Source organism: Anguilla anguilla, chromosome 3, assembly GCF_013347855.1.
Source record: "Anguilla anguilla isolate fAngAng1 chromosome 3, fAngAng1.pri, whole genome shotgun sequence".
NCBI classification, from domain to species: Eukaryota; Metazoa; Chordata; class Actinopteri; order Anguilliformes; family Anguillidae; genus Anguilla; species Anguilla anguilla.
The window spans coordinates 45935986-45958079 of record NC_049203.1 but is presented as its reverse complement, the minus strand read 5'-3'; the positions used below and the strand labels follow the sequence as shown (position 1 = coordinate 45958079).

Below are 22094 nucleotides of genomic sequence, written 5' to 3'. Positions count from 1 at the left end.
CAACCATATGTGTACACACACATTGTATATACAAACATCTACACAAATACACAACCATATGTGTACACACATACTGTATGTAGGCTACATGTAAATATATACACAGCCACACAACCATATGTACACGCACATACTGCATATGCATGTAAACAAATACACTCATACATGAACACACACATACACAATTAAAATGAAAATCTTCAGGGCATCTGCTGATGTGTTTGTGTCAAAATTTGCCTTACAGTCCTGTCTTTTTTTTCAAGAACTCTGATCTGCCTTAGAGTGAAATGTTAGGCTTAGTTAAACAAAAACCTTAATTTGAAAAAAGTCCCTTTCAAGTTAAGGGAAAAAAACTATGGAGATTGCCCAGTGCCAAGAATAGCAATTTCGATCAATGTCTACATGAGGGAAGAGTAGGAGGGCATTCCCTGTTGTACAAACCGACAATAAAATCATTTTATCTTTCTCCATTCCTGTTATAGGATCAACGCATATGCTTCATATGCCTCTCGTGTGGAATTATTTACGTACAGTATAGCTTTAAAGCCTTATGAGAGAATTTTACAGATGCTCACAGTCAAACCTGGGAGTCTTTCTGCTATCTTTCAGCTGGGGCATTATTCGTGAGCAGTTGTTTTTGTCATGATCTGGGTCAAGTAATCATTGATGTGAGGGTCAAGGAAAGTTCACGCATGCTTAGCCCTCTTTGAGTGTAAGTCTGGCGGGTCTTCCGGCTGCCTGGCCGTGGGACAAAAAGATATGCCAGTAAGCATCATGTCATTCCTAGAGAATTCTTGATGTGGGAATAAATTGACATATATATGTATATATGTACATATGTATAGGGGCCTATATGTTTATATACATACATAAATAGTAGTGTAGATGTTAAATGTTCAATAAATGAGGTGTCGTTCTTTGAATTTAGACTAAAATTTTTTACATTAAACTAACATGAGGTTAAAATTCTGACCATCAGCCTTATGGGCCATTTACAGGTTCTGATATTTGGTGAGATGCATGGTTGGGTCCATGTAGTGGCCCAGTGTCAGGCCATATATATGTCCCATGCAGTTTGTCGCCAAGGCAATCTTTTTATATCAAAGATTAACAAGTAGTTGGTGTATGTCTAGTATATAGGCTTTCTGTACAAACTGTTCTGATCTCTCTCTCACACTGTGCATGGCTAGCATGTCTATGTCATGCATTTATCCTCTCCAGTGAGAACTGCCATCTATTGCAGAAACTTTGAGTTAAAATGCTTTCTGGTTGACAATCACTACCAAAATTCCATTAGCAGAATGTTATGCAACTTTGTATTCTCAATGTGATGTCGTGACTAATGGAAACTAGCAATTTGGAGTGAAACTTATGTTAGTCACGACCCCTTTGCAAGTCTGCAGTTAAAGGTGAAATATGTGGTTAGGTCCCACTAATAGAAACCTTGGCTTGGCTGCATTGCTCATGTAATTGACTACATGAAGGACATGATAAAAAAAAAATGTGGCACCTCATGGAAATATCTGTCTTTGTAAAGGGTAATTCAAGGACAGAGAATTAAAAGAACAGAGTATTTCTTAAATTAATTTACCAGAGTTAAGAACCAGCTGCAAGAGGAAGTTTAGAAAAATGTATAGAATAAAAACCATGTTGAGAAATTTGGAGGATACTGTTATTTAATGAGTTGTGGGTGATTTGCCTACAGATCAAAGCATTTGTTTTTAGTGCTCAGGACAAATTCACAGCAAAGTTTAAAAGGTAGGCTAGGTTACTGACAGGCTTGACATAGACCCACAGTTTGCTTTTGTCATTTCTTTCTTTCTATTTGTGGAACATCAGGAAGGGTATATGGGTGGGCATTTGGTGGGCTTCTTTGTGCTGGTTGCGGTGAGTAAAGTCAAATGTATGGTTCACACTATTGACCTTGAGTAGCAATACAAAAGCAGCAAGGGCTACAGGAAGCCAGCTTGTCATCTCAGGAAGTTCTCAGGATAATTCCACAGCTTGTTGACTAATATTAGGTACAATTCAGTGTAAATAGTTGTTTCAGGAAGGAACAGAACCAGGAAGGAGTAAATCTAAAGCTGGAACTGGAAATCTTACAAACAGAAGATGATTTCTTTCCCACTTACTCTTGCTGGTTTTAGGCTGCTTATTTAAAGAAAAAACATCAAGAAAACAGAGGGGTTCAATAGTGGTACTAGATTATGGAAAGAAAAAACCTCAATGCAATTCGCTGTACCAAGCTTCTATTTCTTATGGCAAATGACCAAATATGTGCCAAGATCTATCATGCTCTGGTGTGTGAGATGCCTGCTGCATTGTAGCAGGATGGTGAGGGAACTGGGCTTGGAACTCCAAGATTGTAAGGTAAATTCATGTGTACACTGCTGTTGTACCATTGAGTAAGGTATTTAACCTGAATTTCATCAGTAAATATTGAGCGGTACTATATACAAAGAAAGCAATCTGTGTAAGTCTGTGTATAAAAGCATCTGTTCGATGCCTAAAATTTTTAAATAATAACAATTTAGATTCTGGTTTCAGCTCCAGCTCCTTCACCATATAACTATGGTAGTCTCTTAACCCACTCATACTTTTAAATGTATTTTCACATAAGCAGAAATGGGGTAATGAAGTTCAGTCATTTGGTAAATAATAACATTATGAAATATGTTAGACCATATTATTTTATTTTACCTTTCACAAATATACTGCACCAGGAAAAAAAAAAAAAGCACAGTAACACAGGCGTATTGTCTCTCTTTTCTCTGAAACTCCAACCATTCATTCCTAACCTGAATACAATGTGAAACATAAAAAAATAACACAAAAGGGGAAAATGATCTTAGCTTTCTATCATCTGGGAATTACTCCAACTCGCTGATTCTCACATCCAGACGGTACTTTCCAGAGGGTTCTTTCCATGAAAAGAACACTGCAATTTTTTTTTTATTCCACAACCTCAAAAGCGTATACTGCTAATCATTGCAATTTCCTTACTTACAAATCAAAGCTAAGCAACTAAGGTGCAAAAGCTATGTAACATCAAGTATCAATGTGTAGTGAAACGAAACACTGCAATTTCACAATCAACGTCTTGGGGAGAAATCCTCGATCGGTCCATTAGTGATTCATTGTCTTTGTGCTCCAGAGTACCCAGCAGTTAAAACATCGTAGTGTAGATCCTCTGCTTCCGTGGTTGTCTGTGACCTTTTAAAATGCAGACCGAGCAAGACAGGCAACCTTATCAGTTCAAGGGACACAAATGTTCCATTTCACTGTCTCACACCCATTTTTTCCCTCAGGATAAAACGCACAGGCAGGATAGCAGAGACTACGCACATGATACATGATAAATGACAAAAGGAAATAACTCATGTTCCCTTTTTATATACATAACAATTAAAAAATCATGGTGAATCATAAAAAAGAATACCACTTAACTACATCACCACTCCCTGTTGGAAAGAGGTTATTCTCATGATTGCAACACACAGAACAAACCAATTGTTTCTCCTATTTATCCAAATAGTTTTAAAGTTCAAATCCAGATGGGGCAGTACAAAAAAAAAAATGTCTAGAATGTGTGAGAGCATTCTGGCTACTGTCCTATTTCACTGTGATTATGTTAAGAACAATTTTGAATTTCTTTAGTGAAAAAGCAGTAGAGGCATTTCTTCGAGAAGAAATGTAAAAAAAATTAGAATAATATTCTGATGCTAAGCATTGAAAACTGCCAACTTCCTGGTGAAAATGACATTGATGACAATCAACATGATTTTTTAAGTTTAACAAACAAACAAGCAAAAACTAACTAAAAAAAAAAAATAGCTGAATAAGGTCTGAAGGTTCCTACAATGCTGCTGGACAAACTGACAATGGACTGGACAAGGGAAAAAAAAAAAAGTTCTGGGTACATTTACCGTAACTTTTTTGGGATTTTCAGAGCATGGTACCGGACTAGAAGGGGCTAATTAATTCAGTGAATATTTAACAATACTGCATGATTTGGCGATTAAAAACAATGTATCAAAGAGTTATTTTATTTCACCCTAGAACAGAAAAAAAAACAACAATGGAGTCTTATAGAAATAACATGGCTGTTTTCTATAGTATCATGCGCTACATCTTTCAGATTCACCAAGACCCAGTGATTATTACATTAACTTGTAGATGAAAATTGTTGAGAAAAAAAAAATTGAAACATAATAAGTCAGCTTTGATCATTTCAGATTAGAAAAACCATTTTAAAAGTTAGGTCATTTTAAAATGTTATACACATTATCTTCACAAAATGGCCTAGGCATAAATATATTAGTAAACAATAACACGTGCAAAACATTACAATTAAAAAAAAATAACAACTACAATATTCTGAAATCAATGTTTTCATAAATAATTAATCACTATTAATTTCACATTGAATAATATACAATTTTTAAAGCCATGGCTTTTCCCCCTATTTTCATACAGCAAACCGGATGAAAGTCATATCAGACACCTAGCGAAAGACGACCATTTTGTGTCTCCCCGGGCCCTTTCCTTTTCGTTTGCCGTTGAGGCACGACCTCTAATCCTGCAGGTCAGCGGCCTCCAGGTGGTCGGGGATGGGCAGCCCCGTCAGGATGGTCAAGCACTTGTTCCACACGTTGAAGACGGGGCAGATGGGCTGGGCGAAGGAGACGTCGAAGGCGTAGAGGAGCTGCGAGCCGACGGCGTCGTAGAAGGCCAGGGAGCCGGTGTCGTAGTCCAGCAGCACGCCCACGCGCCGCAGGTGGGGGGAGGGCTCGATGGACTCCTCCTTGCCGTTGTGCCGCACCACCCAGGTGTTGTTGCAGCGGCTCAGCACCCACGAGGCCGAGTTCTTCCCCACCCACTCGTGTTTTGGCGCCGACTTGTAGGCCACGCCCACCGCGTACCTGCAAATGAATAATAATCGCAATAGTAATTATAATAGTAACCACATGAATTGTAGGCCATGCCAACCGCGTACTTGCAAATGAATAATAATTGCAATATTGATACAAGCAACACGTCATGATTCCACTTGACTTGTAGGCCATGCCCACTACTTACCCAGTGTGCATAGCATGCATCTACAAATTTAACAATGAGGAAAAATACAGTCAATGAAGATTCCCATTGAAAAGATTAAATGGCACATTGAAGTAGAAGAAACACTGACTTGAATGATAAAATAAAGTGACCTAGTTGGCTTTAGGGTAAATTTTCAGAAAGCTCTTGTTGAAAGTCATAGGCTATATCACATCCCACTAAACCAACATTTAGTGGCACAGTTACACCCATGCATGACATGGATATAATTTAACGTTACATGTGGGTTGAGAGAGAAATTTCCAGAATTCAGTTCAAATTATCTTTTGCAGTACTGTGCATATGCATGCGCAATAATGTTTAAAAAATGCTCCCTGGGTGCATTGGCATTGCTGACTGCTGTGTTTCTGTACACCGGTCACTCTGCTGGAGTTTTTCCGTACTCTGGTATTGGACAGTCAAGGCAAGGTAGTTGAGGTGAGGGACAGCTGACAAGAGAAAGCTAAATAGATGGTGAAGGGTACTGCTGACTACCATAGTGCCACTTTGTGCCATACTAACAGCTCTCACTGATGGTGGTCTGCTTGCCGGGGACGATGATCCCACTTTTCTCATACCATGTGCTTCCTCCAATCAGTGCCTCCCAGTAGTGCCTGCCGCTGTCAATGTACACGTTGCCCGTGACACCGTAGTTCCCCTGGCTGGTGAAACGGTCCTGCGCATGGCTCTTTTTGGAGGAAGTCTCATCACGCTCCACTGTCAGATTATCATGTGACACCTTCAGCTTCCTGTGGGCTGTCTTCGGGTCTAGCTTGAACGGTTGGCCTGAAATCGACAAGAGAAGCATACAAACGTGTAAATATATATCTCATGATTGTTTTTGTCACATTACAACAATCCTTGGAATTACTCATATTTACATAAATCATGCATTAAATTCAGGTGTCATATGAAATAGGTTCAGCATGTGCGCATTTATGTTGAAACAAAAAAATAAATAAATCATCTTATTACAGTGGTCTCCACAGGAAAGTCAGTTTCTGGTCTCCATAATGAATTATTTGGAGCCTTTGATTGGGTGAGAATTGGGACAAAATGCTGTTAGAGGAGATCTCCAGCTGAAAAATACATCAGACTGTAGGCCTCTGGGGCCAGGAGTAGAACCTTCGGTTCCGATGGGCACATTAATGAGCAGGGTTATGGTCGCTTCTATTTCAGTACAGTACATTTAAGAAATGAAATTAAATTCAATGAATACATTGTAAAATACTCAATGAATATTTGCCGGTTTTTAGCCAGATTACTTCCTGAATAGAGCAATGGTAAATGGACTGCATTTATATAGCGCTTTTATCCAAAGCGCTTTACAATTGATGCCTCTCATTCGCCAGAGCAGTTAGGGGTTAGGTGTCTTGCTCAAGGACACTCCAACACGCCCAGGGCGGGGTTTGAACCGGCAACCCTCCGACTGCCAGACAATCGGTCTTACCTCCTGAGCTATGTCGCCCCAGTGAATTTAAATTTGCCCCGATCCTGATAATGCATTCCATCTCATTACATGTGACAGCACACAGCAGTTGTGTGGACCAGGAGAACTGTCCTGTAAGGACAGTGACACTCACTGTTGGTCTTCAGCGTACCCGGCTCGCTGCTGCGGCTCCCGGCCTGGTTGATCGCCTTGACGATGAATATATATTTGGTGCCACTCTGCAGGCCGTGCACTGTGTAGTGATTCTGTTTGATGTTGGGCACGATCATCCAGCTATCGGCTGAATTACACAGACCTGTGCAAGGGGGAATGCGGTAAAGGAGAGGTCCATTTACTTATGCTAGCAAAAGCACATTTAACCACGCAGTCATTTAACAGTCATTTATTCGATACATTTAGCTCATCTAAAATATTTCCAAAAATAATTATTATTATTTCATTTGATATTCTGTCAACAATACAAGTCAAGATCACTATGGCATTAAGTATTTTTTAGATTGCCTATTTTATATAAGCCTCTTCTGTTTTATTTTTTCAATTACTAATTCTTGGAATGTCCGCTTATATTTTTGTCAGCACTCATTCCCACAACCTCTGTTATTAATTCTTCAGAGTACAGACAAACATGTGAAGTCATCCACAAACTATTATCACACTGCAGTTTGCAAGTTCAGCTCACACAGATGTGTTGGAAAAAGACACTTTTCTGTGAAGCTTAACAGGCCCATTTTTGGGGGCGTCGCTGGTGCGTGATGAAACACTATCATCCTAGTTGACTGACATGCTTTCATCCCTGGGTAATGCTAGAGGCACTCGTGTGTCGTCCCAGGGTGCTGATGGCCATGGTCGACAATGGCATGACCCGGATTTGATATCAGACCGGGTGGCCAATCCAGTGCTTTAAGAGGAAGAGCCACCAAGCAGCCCCTAATCATTACCATCGAAAGTTAATGCTAATGCTTGCTAAATCCTGCTCATCTTAAAGGCTTGTTTGTCTTTAAAGTAGTCCCAGCGTTCTGAATGACATTGTTCCAGGGCAGAGGAAATAAAACTTCTTAATGAATCAAAGTGTGTTTGACAGAGGGAGATCAGACTGGACCTTCCTAACAGCCTTTTCCTCCCAGGAGTCTCGGGCTGAAGCTCTATTCAAATTCTGGCTCCAAATAAAGGCCTGTTATTAATCGGATCTGAAAACCGAAGAATGAAATGGATACAAAAAAGCTGCACTGTTTGTCCTAAAATGAAATGAGCTAACAGCTGTAATCCGATCCACCTGGGAAACTCTGTGGAAATGAAGATCGTTTCTGATAATACGATGTGGCACTTGTTGAGCTGTACAGTGCTATTAAACTGTTTAACTCCTGGATATTTTTGGTGAACTGTGTCATATGGGGATCCACAGGGCTGGATGTGATTGATATTGTCTAATATATTAAGAATGCCTTTTGGTAATGCTGCCTAGCTACCCTATACATAGCGAGCAAACCATTCTAGTTGCAACACATCAAAGGTACAAACAGAAAATGCCTGATTTTTTTTTATTTTTTTAAATGAGCACTATCACAAGATTATTATTCAACCTTAAAAGAACTATTGTAGAGACGAAGGTGTCCAATAGTCATCGGGCAAAGTGACTTGTAGCTAAAGGCTGAAGTTTTGAGTTGCAGTCATGACACAGCCAATTTAACCTTGAGCAAGGTGCTGGCTCAGTAAACGCTAAGCGCTATGAAATGTGTAAAGTATGCTACGTGCATGAATATTTCCTGCCATATGCTTACTTCAAAATATACCCCAATATTGAATTTAATATTCAGCTCATTCGATGGTTTCCCTTCATCGGTTTCCTGGGCACATAAAAAGGCATCATTTCCACCTCAGTGACTGTGCCACTTCATATTCAGTGTGTTCCCCCCCATGCAGTCTCAGTAGGCCAGATTCCCCATCATTGTTTGTATGTTGCCTTCTTTTTCTGTAGCCTGTGTCATGTGTGAGAATGGTGCAGTGTGGCTTCACAGTTCTCTGTGGGCAATATCTAGGGATTAATCAGTCTGAAGATCGGTTGCTAAGGAAACCGTTGGTGTGTGCACTGCAGAATATGTGGTCTTGCTTGGCTGATCAAAATTAGCTTGACTGTCCATCTCCCAGTTGTATACAACCTCAATTATTTTTGATATTTATTTTTTTGTAAGGAGATGGTGGCAGCGCAACATTTGTAAAACCACAAATCCAGTCCCACAAATGGGACTGCAAAGACAATATCCAGCCAAAGTTAAAAGACGTTCAAGTATGGTGACAAGATTGGATTCATGGCCTTGGATTTGAGTTTGCAAAAGACTAGGAGTGACACAGCATTATTAGACCAACCATTCCCTTTTGCCCACTGTTGGTATTTCACCAAAAAGACAGTGGAACAATAAGAATTTTACAAAGTAAATGCTTATATCTGTTGCACTGGAGATTTATCCATATGCTAACATGGCAAAGATGCAAAAAAAGAAAAAAAAAAAAAACAGTATTATAATCCCTAATATTATCCCTAATATTATAACCATACAGTACTTCGACTTCTACTACTAACATGTCACTACTGCTTTCATAGAATTTACGCATATAAGAATGACTACACTCTCAAACAATCTATATACTTAGAGACCAAGTGAGAATATATACATACATCTCATATTTATGTAATATGGGATATATAACAGCCCATATGGGATATATAGCTGCACAGCAGCCTAAGGGAATCCCATTCCGTCCTAATTGACCCACTGAAATTATAGCGAGCTGATAACTTCAATGCTGCAGTGAATGTCTTCTTCTCCCTTGACATGATCCGTCAGACGATAGCGTTAACGTGCGCGTTCTGGAATCAAAGCGCACAATGCTTTATTTAGCACCCTGCGACCCTGCTAGCCAGAAAAACTGTCGGTTTGAAGCCCCCTGTGAGCCGTAGGAAAACACTCCGCCTGTAATCTGCAGCCTGCTCGTAATCCACTCTGCCTCAGCCTTCACATTCTGCCCCAGTTGACTTGGGAGCCAGAGACTTAGAGCAGAGATAATGCAATGTCCTGTGTCAGATTCACTGAAGGGGAAGAGTTCTTATTCTGGGCCTCTATGCAAATAAACTGTTCCAACACATTCGCATAACAGTCACTTTTCCTCTAGGAGTAAAATTAATACATGAATAAGAATAATAATCTGTCAGCATTTTTTTTATAGGCACAATAGTAATACCTTATGAAATGCATTAGGAACTGAATCCAGGCTGTAGTAAGCACTAAATGCACTCTCGGAGGCCTAATAGAAAGGCTGAGAGGGATTGGAGTGAAAAACACAGAACTGCATCTGTGCATCGTTACTCACTGATAACATTGGCTTGTCCAGTGTAGATGGCGTACTGAAGCTCGTACGAAACCACGCTGAACTCGTCGTCCGACGTCCAGTGGACGGTGATGGTGTCGTACGAGGCAGTGCACAGCTCCTCCCGGATTCCAGGGGGGTCTGGTGCTGGGAGAGAAGCAGAGTCCTATTTCACGACAGGCACATCCCACAGGGCAATCCAACGTTGGTTCAATATTACCAAGTCATATTCGAAAGGACAATGATGTCGATTATTCACTGAATTTGCAAAAGGTCAGCAATGTATATGGCATATGTAATACGAACCAAATTTCATTAGTGAAAATGCCTTGACTGATCTGATTAAATATGGATGCATTTAATAGATGCGTACTGTAAAACATAGTTACAATACTGTCAAAATGAAATAGCATTTTCTTTTTTTGGGGAATGGGATTGTGGCTCAAGTGATAACTTGGTTCAAAATAAATACTTTTAGAGTACTTCCTTTACAACTCTATTATGAACTATCCGGTATAGGCAATTTAATGAGTTCTATTGAGACCCATTCTTTGTGATGTTGCCCCCCTAGATGAGGGCAAATTGAGTTTGGACTTGGTGAATTGCTGCTTCTTCCTCTGTAATCTAAGGGAAAGCAGGCCATTGTAATCCTTTCAGTTAGCTGTCCATCCACACAAGCTCTCTGCCACATCATGCCCTCATGCTGAAAGCACCTAAAAATCGCATACGGATAAACCCTTCACCAGGGTGTCGGACCAAACCCACAGCTGGCTCACAAGATATCAGGTATGTCCAATTACATATGATGTCACATGTCCAATCACACACAATATCAGGTAGTCCAATCATGTGATCTCACATGTCCAATCGACCAGCAATGCTGGCAAAGGAGAGGACCGTTAGAAGGGCAGAGGAGGGCCTGCAAGCGATGTGTGAGTCATTGCATTTCCACTAGACAGATACACAGAGTTAAACTGTCAATATTTAATGACATCAAAGCACACGGACATTAGGGCTGCCAGGTTGCCCCGCAGTGCTAAAAATGTCAACACACTGCTGTTTGGCAGAGCAAAACTCCTCTGAGAGGCAACATGCGTCACTCCGAGCATATTCGGACTTAAGATTTCTTATTTAAATGGTTGTGTATCTAATCGATTCTGGAAAAAAACAAAATCATCAGATCATTAAATAAACCAATGCATTTTTCAAAAGCAAAAGTTATAAGCAAGCTTTCTAAGTACAACTTGATTTTGAAGTGCAGTGTGATAAGTTTTAGCTAACATACAGTATATGATGATTTATAATGAAGAATCTATAATATAAAATATAGTACATGTATAGTACAATATAGTACAATATCCATCAATATGCTTGTAACTTCATATATATTTGTTTTTTATTACTTGCATTGTAAGGGAGGAAAATAGTTGATTTGGAACTCCCAATATATTTGATATTTCCAAACTCATTTTATGTCTTGCCTTCTAAGTTAGTCATCTCTCTCAGATTACTATTATGCAGAACATGGTCCCAACTCTAATATTCTTAAAACCAATGAAGTGAGACATTCCGGTGTCAGTGAGTACAGCAAATCACTTTACCTGTAAGGTAATCAAGATTTTCCAGCATCTTCTTTTCCCTGCTGAAATCTAATGCAAATGTGTCAAAGGTGTCATTCAGGTTGATTTCTGGAATCAGGACCTGAGAGGATGCTGTTGCCATGGACACCCTGCAATACAAACAGTATATTCATTAGCTGGCTGCATCCTTCTGTTTACATAATTTTGCAGTCTCATAACTCATCTTGGACAATATCCACCAATTCAAGATTTGTTGTATTTTAAATTCAAAATATTACACATTTGTGCCCACCTTACATAGCTGCCTTTTTTAGATAAAGGCATGTGGTATTTCTTAAGGGTATGTCGTCTGCACAAAATCCCGGGGTCTGACACAGTGGGTCCCAACCATTGTGCCACATTGCTATTACCAACCCTAACACCCTTTAGAATGCATTAATTCCAATGTATACACTAAAATACTGGGTGTGAACTCAAAATGAGTTCTTACGGATCCAGTTAGAATCAGACATACGTAATACTTAATTTACATCATAAGAATTGAGTTAACACTTAATATATACTCTATAAGCCTGAGGACTGTGTATGCGGTTACCTCTCTGAGATGTTTTTGGCTGTTTGCAAGAAACGAGCATGGTCGGTCTCCTTGAGTGTCTGCTCAGCTTGCGTGATGAGGGCAGAGGAACGCTCAATGCACTGTTTGCAGTTTCCAATCTGCTGTGCCAGTTTGCGAAGCCTAACAGACTGAAAAAATGCAGTAAGAAATGGAGTGAGGTTTAAATAACTTTTTTATTTGATCAAAAAGTTTATTTGATCACTTTTTAGACTAGCATTGACAGGTAGACAAGCAAGGACTAGACAGCAGTGAATACTGACACAGATTGCCAGTGCACGATTGTAATGACTGAGCATGGCTGTTTTATAATATTTTCAAGATGAAATCCCTTCACTTTTTAACAGAATACTAAATGATACAATTCTCTCTTGAGGCATTCTGAAAGCTGTGCCTGTGAACTCTCCCATGTGCTATGGCAGCTCTGCTGGCGCAGATGGGAACAGCTCGGGGGAAGGAAAGCCAGAGCTCATCTGGCTATTTGCACTCACAGCAGCATGGCAGTCTGATCCATCTGTCATTTAAAAATGTACTAATAACACACTGAACATATTCACATTACTCATAGACACAAACATTTGGCTTTACTTCAGCTACTTCTGTGTTTTAGTGAAATTTTACTGGACTGAAGGTGGTTTCCAAAAATTACATTTTTTTCAGTGCACTGTGAAACAGCCATGTTTGAAACCATCATGGCAGACTCATATCTAAAATGTCAGCTTTTTTTCTTCAGGAAATGATGTCTTCCTTAAATTAGAATGTATTTGACAGTCATTCACATTTTTCTCTGACCAGGTGGTTTCCAAGTTCTAGAACATACACTGCCCAAGGCATTGTCTAATATAGAGCAGTGCTTTCATAATACTGGCATAATTACACTAGCAACATCTGGATACATTCGCCTTTGTGTAAGTTAAGATTGTTTTCCCTGGCCAAGTAAAATGACACATTATAATTGCCAATTTAAATAAATGCATAGCAACCGCATGCCTTGTATAAGCTATAGCCTACATTTCAGGAGTGGGCATTTAGACTGTTGGCCAAATAATTATTCAATATCAAAACAATGTTCTGGCATTGTTTGGATTCAATAGAACAGTTATATAAAATTAATATGTTTATTATTAACACGTTTACCATTCCAGACAGTAGCCATAATGTTGTGTACATTAACAGTTTGGGCTGTCATGATCATTTCATGATTTTCAGATTGGCTAACTAGCTATCTTAGCAGATTATTCAGCTCATTCAGTTAGCTGGGTAGTCAGTTTTTGGAATCTGACTTAACATGACTTCTATTTTGAAAAAACAAGCATTAGAAATGGATCCTCATTAGTAAAATAAGGTGCTAACATATGTGATATTTTTGTATACCTAGCTGGTGTAAACAGCCATTAATGTGCACAACAATGTGGTATATTTGATGGGTCAATGACTGCCATTCATCACTTTTAACTGATTTCTCTTGCAGATGAGCACCTTGAACCTATCACATCTGTCACAAGTTCTGAGTAAGTTTCCTTTTTGGATCTTACTGTGAAACACATACACATTGCCAGAAAAAAAAAATACATATGTGCTATGGCTCCTGTTATGTTCTCTTAGAAGGTGAATATCTAATGGCTTGGAATGACAGGACAATTCAGTATTCGAAGTAAGATCACTATCACATCAGTACTATACCTTTCCCTCCTTGATTTTCGCTGAAATAATTTGTCGTCTTTCCTGGATGATTTCTATCAAGAGGTCACATTCCTCAAGGAGCTTGCTCTCTTGCTGTGATGCATTTACCTGATAAATGAAACAGCCATAGCAAATTAACATTCAACATGTGCAAAAAAAGATTTAAAAAAAGATGATGCAGAGTAGGAGACGATCAATTTCAGTGCATAAACCTTGCAAACTTGAACTACAGTTCACATTTTGAAAGAGAGATTTTTCTTCATTATCCAAGCCATGAGTGTTTCATGAGCTTCATTTATTATACATATCCTTCTCTGCACTGTGTGGGTGGATCAGGACTCCACTCACGCAGCGCTGATCGAGACAACTTTTGAATCCAGTTTCGAATTCAATGACTTTGTTTTATTTCTGCAACTCAAGTAATGTGACTAGATTTGAAAGTACCTTAGTCATGTTCTATAATGAAATAAATGAACAAGAAATTGTACACCTCTGCTTCTAAACAGAATAAAAGCATCAGCACATTTATGAAGCTTTGCAGAGACAGAGAACAACAAATTGTTTACAATTACAGTGTACATAACACAGAGCAGATGAGAAAGCAATTAACCTAAATTAAAACAGCAACAACAACTTGGTGCATATCAGAATGCACTAATCATTTCAAATAAACCTGTCACAAAAGCGCTCTGAGTGTTTTGTACATTTTAGGTCCTGTGGAGTAGTTGAGGTTCCAAATTGGTAGTTCACCATAAAATAATTGTTACACATAAATTTTCTTACCTTTGAACAATGGATTTTAATTTGACAATTGCAGCTAGCAGCACTGTACTTTTTCAGCTAACCAGCTAAAGTGGCTAAGCAGTCGCACATGCTCTGGAAAGAGGACTATTTCAAAAAGTGCTGTACAGCTGCAAATTATTTTCTAATTAGCACCTCCCACTTGCAAAGTTGCAAATCCCACTGTCACCAGTACTGCATTCAGTGATTGATTACTACGCCTGCTGTAAACATGTGTGTAGCTGAATGTTGCAGCAACAGCTTTGCAAAGAAAGCAAAGCAAAAGAAAGTGGAGTGATATGAGTATGTTGCTCCTGACATGCCTTGATAATGACAAAGCAGTGTTTTCCCTGTTTTTTTGTTCAGGGGAAGTGGCTCATAAAGCTGGGGTCTGGGGGCCAAATTTCAAGGTTACAAGAGCTCATTCCATGAATTTCTGTTACCATTGAGAGGGAAAATAACCATCACATTTCTGACTATGACAGCTCACCCAACTTAATCCCCAAAGGTCTAATGTAACAATAATTCTCATTAATTCAACATCAGCCTTTTCTTTTCATTTAAAAACACCCTATGAGTTTTTGCTATGGTGATGACATTTGTTTTTAATATTCCTTTTTCATATTTTTAGAAATGTAATAAAGCAGACATGAAGCTGAATTTAGCCATTCACAAGCTTCCAAATTAAAAAAAAAAAAAAAGTCATTGTCAAGTTAAAAGATATTTTTCAAGAAAATAAAGCGAATGAATAAGATGCATTTGTTGGGGGGCTGTCTCTTTAAGGAGTGGTATGTAGGCCTAAATACAAGTATCATTCTCCATATTGATCCTTAAACAAATTAGTCACATGGTAGAAATAGGTAAAATTGGTTTATGAAAATGCGGTATAGCTACTGAGACAGTCAGCAGAAAGCATGTTGAGAAGCAAGGTCAAGAAAACTCATGGCTGTGTGTACTCATGGAAAAATCAAGGAACATGATTTTTATAGCAAAAAGTGTCTCACAGTATATACAACTTATATTGCTATAAAGTGCTCGACCCAAGCAAGGCTTATCATTTCATTACTTTGTACTGATTATAAACAGCACAGAAGAGCATGTTCTATTTCCTGGTGCATTTATTAATTTTAAGTGCAGACAATTATGTGTTCAATTACAATAAAATTATTTTTTAAGTTTATTCGATTTGTCAAGGCATCCATCTGAAGGCAACTACATTTTACTGATTGTGTCTTAAATAATTTAATCTTCCTCATGCTAAAAATAAACCAGATACGTGTATAGCCTATAGGAAATCAGTTTTACTTGGGGTCCATCTGATATAATCTGGAGAGATGCAGAAGGAAAATAATCCTCTGAACTGCTTAAAAGAAGCTCCAATACGCTACAGCCATTTTCTTAGCAAGCTCTGCTCCAAGCATGCAACAGAAATTTGTCATGAAATGGAGCACAGGCTTTCATGCCCAGATGCACTATTAAACATTTACATGACCAAGAAAGCAGATGTGTTTTAGATCTTACAATGATGAATCTGGCATTAAAACCATTCCAGACATGAGGCAGATCAGTGCAATTTTTTTTCTTGCCATGAGAACCCAGAAAGTGCCTTCAGGTGTGATCCAGCCATGAAAGCTCAGTTCATTCATCCAGCTACTGAGGGGTCAGCATCAAAAGCAGTAGGCCATGCATTGTCATGGCTCCATGAGTCTTTTCTTTCATGGGGTTCTATTTTTAAATCACCCCAGTGCACACATGTTCTGTGATATGAAGATATTCATCATTGAATGACTAACATTGCACATCATTTTAGATATCTTTCTCTGATTACCAAAACACTCATCTCTAACTTTTTTTACAGTAGCTTGCCTTCTGAACAGACATACATGAACAATATGACATGTGGAAAAGAGACAGTATAACAAAATAGAAAAAATAACTTTTCAGCAGTACTGTGGTGTAAAGATGTTTTCATGCTGCAAAAGAACACATCACCTTAGAATGGCATAACGATCAATGTACATTACTGCCAAAAGAAAAGATACAAGTTGTTCCATATAATGTATATAACCAAATAACTGAATTTAAATGCAAAAGTTTAATTACTCATTTTTATAGGCCTATATCTTAACTATAATATGGAAAATAAAGCTTTTTGTATACTGACAGTGACGGTGTAAACCACAACAATCAAGTCACTTTTTTTTACATTTTGAAGAACAAATAAAGTTTGATGTGATTTCAGTTTGAGGTAAAATAAATAAATAAATAAATAAATAAATAAATAAATAAACTGCCAGTAAAAGTTTGTCTTTCATACTGTACTACGTCACCTGCATGTACACGCTGCAGTTATTCACACTACACACAAGTGTGGGTACAATATAGAACATGGCCACTTATGAAAAAAGGTCTTACTGTACCTCCACTTGCTGGCAAGTCTGGATCAGCTTGGCCATGAGAGTTTCCAGTTCGTTGTTCCTCTTAATGAGGCAGCTGAGATTTGAATCCAACGCTTGCTACAGGTAAAAAAAAAAAAAAGAAAATAGTATGGCACCTAACATATTTTAAAGTTGTTCAATGCCTTTTAGACAACACAATAAACAACCTACCATAGTTCTTTTTTTTTTTTTAATGTGGTACAGATCTTGCAATCATGTCTGTCGGATTAAAAGGAGCGAACAAACGCAAAACCTATGCTGCCGTCGATATCAAAGCAGTTTTTGCAAACTGACACACTGAGCTGTAACGCTGCACTTTAAACCTGCCTCATTAGGTGAATAATTGGAAGCTAATTTGGATTTTATTGAATGGAAAATGATGAATTATTGAAATGATCCTTTACATAAATAATTATTTTTAGGATACAAGTAATTATCCCTACATGTGTATTATTTCTATGCCTGCCCTTCACTTTTTGTTACAACCATGACAATAAGTTTACTTAACTGATGAACAAATATTCAATAATTCATTAACCTACGTTGGAGAGGAGGCACTAATAAAATAACAAAACAAGAGAAACTTTTAGAAACTTTTTTATTCTAAAACTTAAAATGTTTCAGTTTCAAATTTGACAATTCCACTTATCATTTAATCATGTCACCATGCAAAATTTGGTGGTTCTTAGTCACATATTAGTGTCATGTCCTCTTGTTTTGTGGAGTCTCTGCATGCCTGTTTCTGGGTCCTGCAGGTTAAGATGATTGAGGACCTGATTACTTGATTGCAGATTATGCTCACCTGTGTTCACCTAAAGGCCCAAGTGAATAAAAGCCAGAAGACTCTGCAGTTCTAGAAATTCCTTTTACACTCCTGTTTGAGACCCCCTTGTGCTTTTACAATTTGGAGCTACCATGTTTTGCCATATGTCTTGTTATCAGTTTGTTTTGTGTTACAGTATTTTGTTGTGGGTTGCAGGTGGCAATGCCGTTTCTTTTCTTTCTTGTTTTAACACCTTTTTAGATAGTTTAGGAGTACAATACGATACAACTTTATTGTCAGTTTGCACTGAAATTCATTTTGCATCCTTAGGCAGTTCTGTTCAAGAGATTACACACAGATTAAACATACAGTTACACATATGACACTTTTCATACGTACATAACCCATCAAACAATCATGACAAACATACATATCACTATATCCTCTGAATTCCAGTCTCAATTAGCAGCACACTGATTTTGGTTTAGCAACAGGATAGTAGGGACAGCATTTGATGGAAGACTCACTCCTTTTACTCTGTCCTGGTAGGGAGGTGTAATGTTTTGTTTTAGATAAGGAACAGCTTAGCTCTGGCCTGTTTCCTGAACCATCCTATTAACCTACACATATTACTGTGTACTGAGTCATAATTTATTTACATTTTATAAGTTGATATTTTCCAAAATAAATAATATCACGAATATGCTAGTGTGGAGTACTATGCTATTCACCTACTTTGTATGGAAAATAAACCATAAATCTGAAACCTGGGCCCGTATTCATAAAGATTTAACTTTAAGGGCAAATACAATTACGCTACATTTTCGAGTTTCTTGCACAGCTGATTTACATGACTGATTTGAGTGACAAACAGTTTTGAGGATGCAATGAAAACTGCATTGGTGAGTTGAGAGTGAAGCGAAGAGCCTGGTTAGCATTAGCACAGCACCAAGTTTGGGATGGATGGGCAAATAACTCTTTGAGGCTTGTGGTTTACAGCATTAGGCTTCTGTGAGTAGCCTGCATCAGCATGTCTGGTAATAGCTCAGGATCTGCCAGGGTGCTTTCAGTAAATAATTTATTTATGTAAAAATGGAGTCTATGAAAGCCATTAGAACAGGCATGTTGAAGGTGCAAGAGTGGGATTCCTGGTGACTGTGGACCAGCTAGCTTTAGGAGTGAAGATCATTGCATAACCGATAACTGACATGGAAATTCATTGCAGCGGCAGATGTTTATATTATATAAACTGAGACAATGCTTAAAATGCATATTTATTAGTAACACAGTAGTTTATAATCATTAGCAACCCACCCCACTAGCATGCAAGCACATTCTTGTGATATATACACTATTTTTAAATTACTGCACAGTCACTCCTAAGAAACAGCCTATTGTTGCGGTTAGTGGCATACATGTCACGACAGGATCACCATGTATTCTGGTGTGAGACCAGAGAACACATACTAAATCACATGCATATTTTTATGGGCTCTGACCAAGAACAATCAACACATTTCTCCAGAAAATATGTCCCTCAATTTCTCAAGGAATCATTATTGTTCGACATCTGGTAAAATATGAACAACATCGGGTAAAACTGGCAATAAAATAAATGAAGTAAATTCTATTAAAAAAGTAAATTAAATGTCATTTACCGCATGGTAGGATGTGAATTTCCAGAAGAATCCCAGAAAACAATTGTCTATCATCTTACAGTAGCTTAGTAGGCTATATGAGAGACTCACTAGTCTTTTTATTATATTCAATTAAGTGGTTGATATGTCCAAATGACACCTGATGCTGTTTTTGCAGATCCTCAGATTTTGTAATTACATCTGTACCGTTTTCAATTCTGAGTCTTAGTTACACATCTAGCAGGCACCAGTAAGTTATTTATTTATTTTTTTAATGTGTATTTGCGTTAAATGGCTGGGCTACAATGCGGCAGTAGAGATTTACATCGCTCTGATTGGTTTCATCGCCCGCTTATAAAGCAACTTAGCTAACTTCATTGGATTGCTACCAACATTGTTAGTTATGTCATAAACACACTGCCTTACAGAAGCAAGATGTACTGTGCACTGCCAGATTTATCTAACTCATATGAAAATGAATGCATCAGTTCCCAAACAGTTATAGTTTGCCTACTAGTTAGCTAGCTAGTTGAATGCCGTTTTTAAATGAAGAATGTCTCGGGTATTGTCCATGTAGCTTGAGATTTAGCCATAAAATGTTTAATTTCCACAACTCTTGAGCATTTTTCATTTTATTACATTTCCCTGGTAAAAAAAGCAAATGCCCACATAATTTTCATTAGCAGGTCTGCTAGACTAAATGCCAAAATGTAATGTAAACAGTCGTAAGCTGTATAATTAAAAAAAAATAAAAAAAACATAGAGGTCATAAGGTCAAACATATAATGATGTTCAACTAATCCTTTGTATTTTTGTATTTTTGGGGGAAAATAATTTAAGGGGGGAAGGATGAATAAATTAAGCAAAATTACATTGTACCTTTGCAGGTTAGCCAACTGCTTTCTGAGCTACTATATGCTTTCAGTGTTGGTCTTTTATGCAAGAATGCAAGGAAATATACAGGATACTTACCGGGGAAAAGAAATTCCAAAATGGAAATACAAAAAAAAAGAAAAACAGTCTTTACGTGAGCTCTGAGTTTTTGATATAAGCAAAGAACCTCATTAAAAGCCTTTAATGTTAATTTCTAATGGGGCGTCTTTCCATTTTCCTGACATTAATTTTCACAGCTGTAACTCCCATCATTGATAGTTAGGGTAGCATGGGTTTGCTGCCAACTGGCACTTCAGACCACATCAGTGGATAAATACACCGCTTCCTCTTTGAAAAGATTTATGGCGTTCCGGATATAGAGGAGCAATTTGGGTTCCAACGGAAACTCCCTGGATCTCTTTGAAATCCACTGCTCAAGTTTCACTTAATACCTCAATGTATGAATGGTAATGCAGTAACATTTATGTACAAGATGGTTAACAAACAATTGTGGAAGTTAACTACAGTAGCTGTAGATGCTACAATGTGTGACACATGCACAGTGAATAGTTATGGTATTTTTATTATGCCAAATAAGAATTATGGCAAAGTTATGACAAATATATAACTTTTTGTATATTGTATATGCATTGCATAATAAGATCAACAACAACAAACAGCAAGTTATGCAACACACCATATGGTCATTTGTACAGCAAATTTCATCAGACAAGTGATTTACTTTTTCTCTTTGTACGTGGTGGATCTTGTTTTGATGGACAAAAATAGCACCAAATTTGCACAAATTCTGTTGCTGTGGATTACCACAATTGCAGTGTATTTGGGTATTAGTGGTAGCACATCATGAGTGTTACAGCGACTTTTAATCAGCTACATAATCTCTCTGTACCTCAGAATAACTCATTCAACTGTCTGAATGTAGTCTAAAAATATTCAAATGAGGTTATATCTGGATTACACTAATAATAATATCACAGGCTTGCAAAAATGCTTCACTCAGTTTAGCCAAAACTTAGAACAGTTTCTGGCTAGAACTATTTATGCTAATATCAGTATCGAAATATGATAATTTTTACAAACCATATAAACTGTTTAGTCCCTGTGCTGAGTAATAAGTTATGCCTGTAATAAACCACTCACATCAGTGATGATGTCCACAGTGCTTTGAGATGCACTAATATGACTACTACTTGCACTAATATAATGACTACTACTACTACTACTACTATTATTATTATTATTATTATTATTATTATTATTATAAAATATAAAACTTCTTTTCATAAAACCAGTGCCCAAATATATAACTTGCTATGCCTGCAGGGAGACCCTCAAAGTTTTAAACCCATCAAGCCTGAGGTGGAATTTGAGTGTATGACATTTGCCCAGCCATTGTTTCTAAGTCAGCTGGCCCTGTGTTCAGTTGTTTGGCAAATAAGGCACATTTGTGTATTTGTATTTGTCTCTTCTTCAGACTGCACCTCACCTCCTCCATCTCACCCTTCTATAGCAGTTTTATCTAGCCTGAACACCCGATTAAATTTAACTATGGCTTTTTCATTCTGACCTGTGGTTCTTTGTTGTTGTTTGTACAATGTAGTCAAATTCTAATTTGGGGTAATTCCATTCTTGTTTGTATGGCTTAATTAAATGCTCAATAGGGTAGTTGACAAGTAATCAATCGAATCTGCAATTTTGGCACTCACTGTCTCTCTAGGATCGATACTTTCCCCATCTAGGGAATTACTGACAATGTTTCCTGATCCTTTGCCCTTTCGTATGAATTATAAGTGCCT

At 37.9% G+C, this 22094-nt stretch overlaps 1 protein-coding gene and 1 long non-coding RNA gene across 5 annotated transcripts in view; one reads left to right on the top strand and one right to left on the bottom strand.

The window, feature by feature from the left end:
• Nucleotides 1-22094, top strand: part of LOC118223426 — a 96464-nt gene that overhangs the window by 13651 nt on the left and 60719 nt on the right. The window lies entirely within an intron of this gene.
• The window catches only part of LOC118223425 (E3 ubiquitin-protein ligase Midline-1-like), a 56578-nt gene continuing 37397 nt past the window's right edge, over nt 2914-22094 (bottom strand). For all 4 annotated transcript variants that reach the window (XM_035409930.1, XM_035409931.1, XM_035409928.1 and 1 more), the window contains exons 3-10: nt 16987-17082; nt 13787-13894; nt 12086-12234; nt 11512-11639; nt 9914-10057; nt 6681-6842; nt 5676-5883; nt 2914-4922 (exon numbers count right to left, since the gene is read on the bottom strand). In XM_035409930.1, coding sequence (XP_035265821.1) covers nt 4574-4922; nt 5676-5883; nt 6681-6842; nt 9914-10057; nt 11512-11639; nt 12086-12234; nt 13787-13894; nt 16987-17082 — 1344 coding nt within the window. In that variant the 3' untranslated portion in view covers nt 2914-4573. The remainder of the gene's footprint in view (nt 4923-5675; nt 5884-6680; nt 6843-9913; nt 10058-11511; nt 11640-12085; nt 12235-13786; nt 13895-16986; nt 17083-22094) is intronic.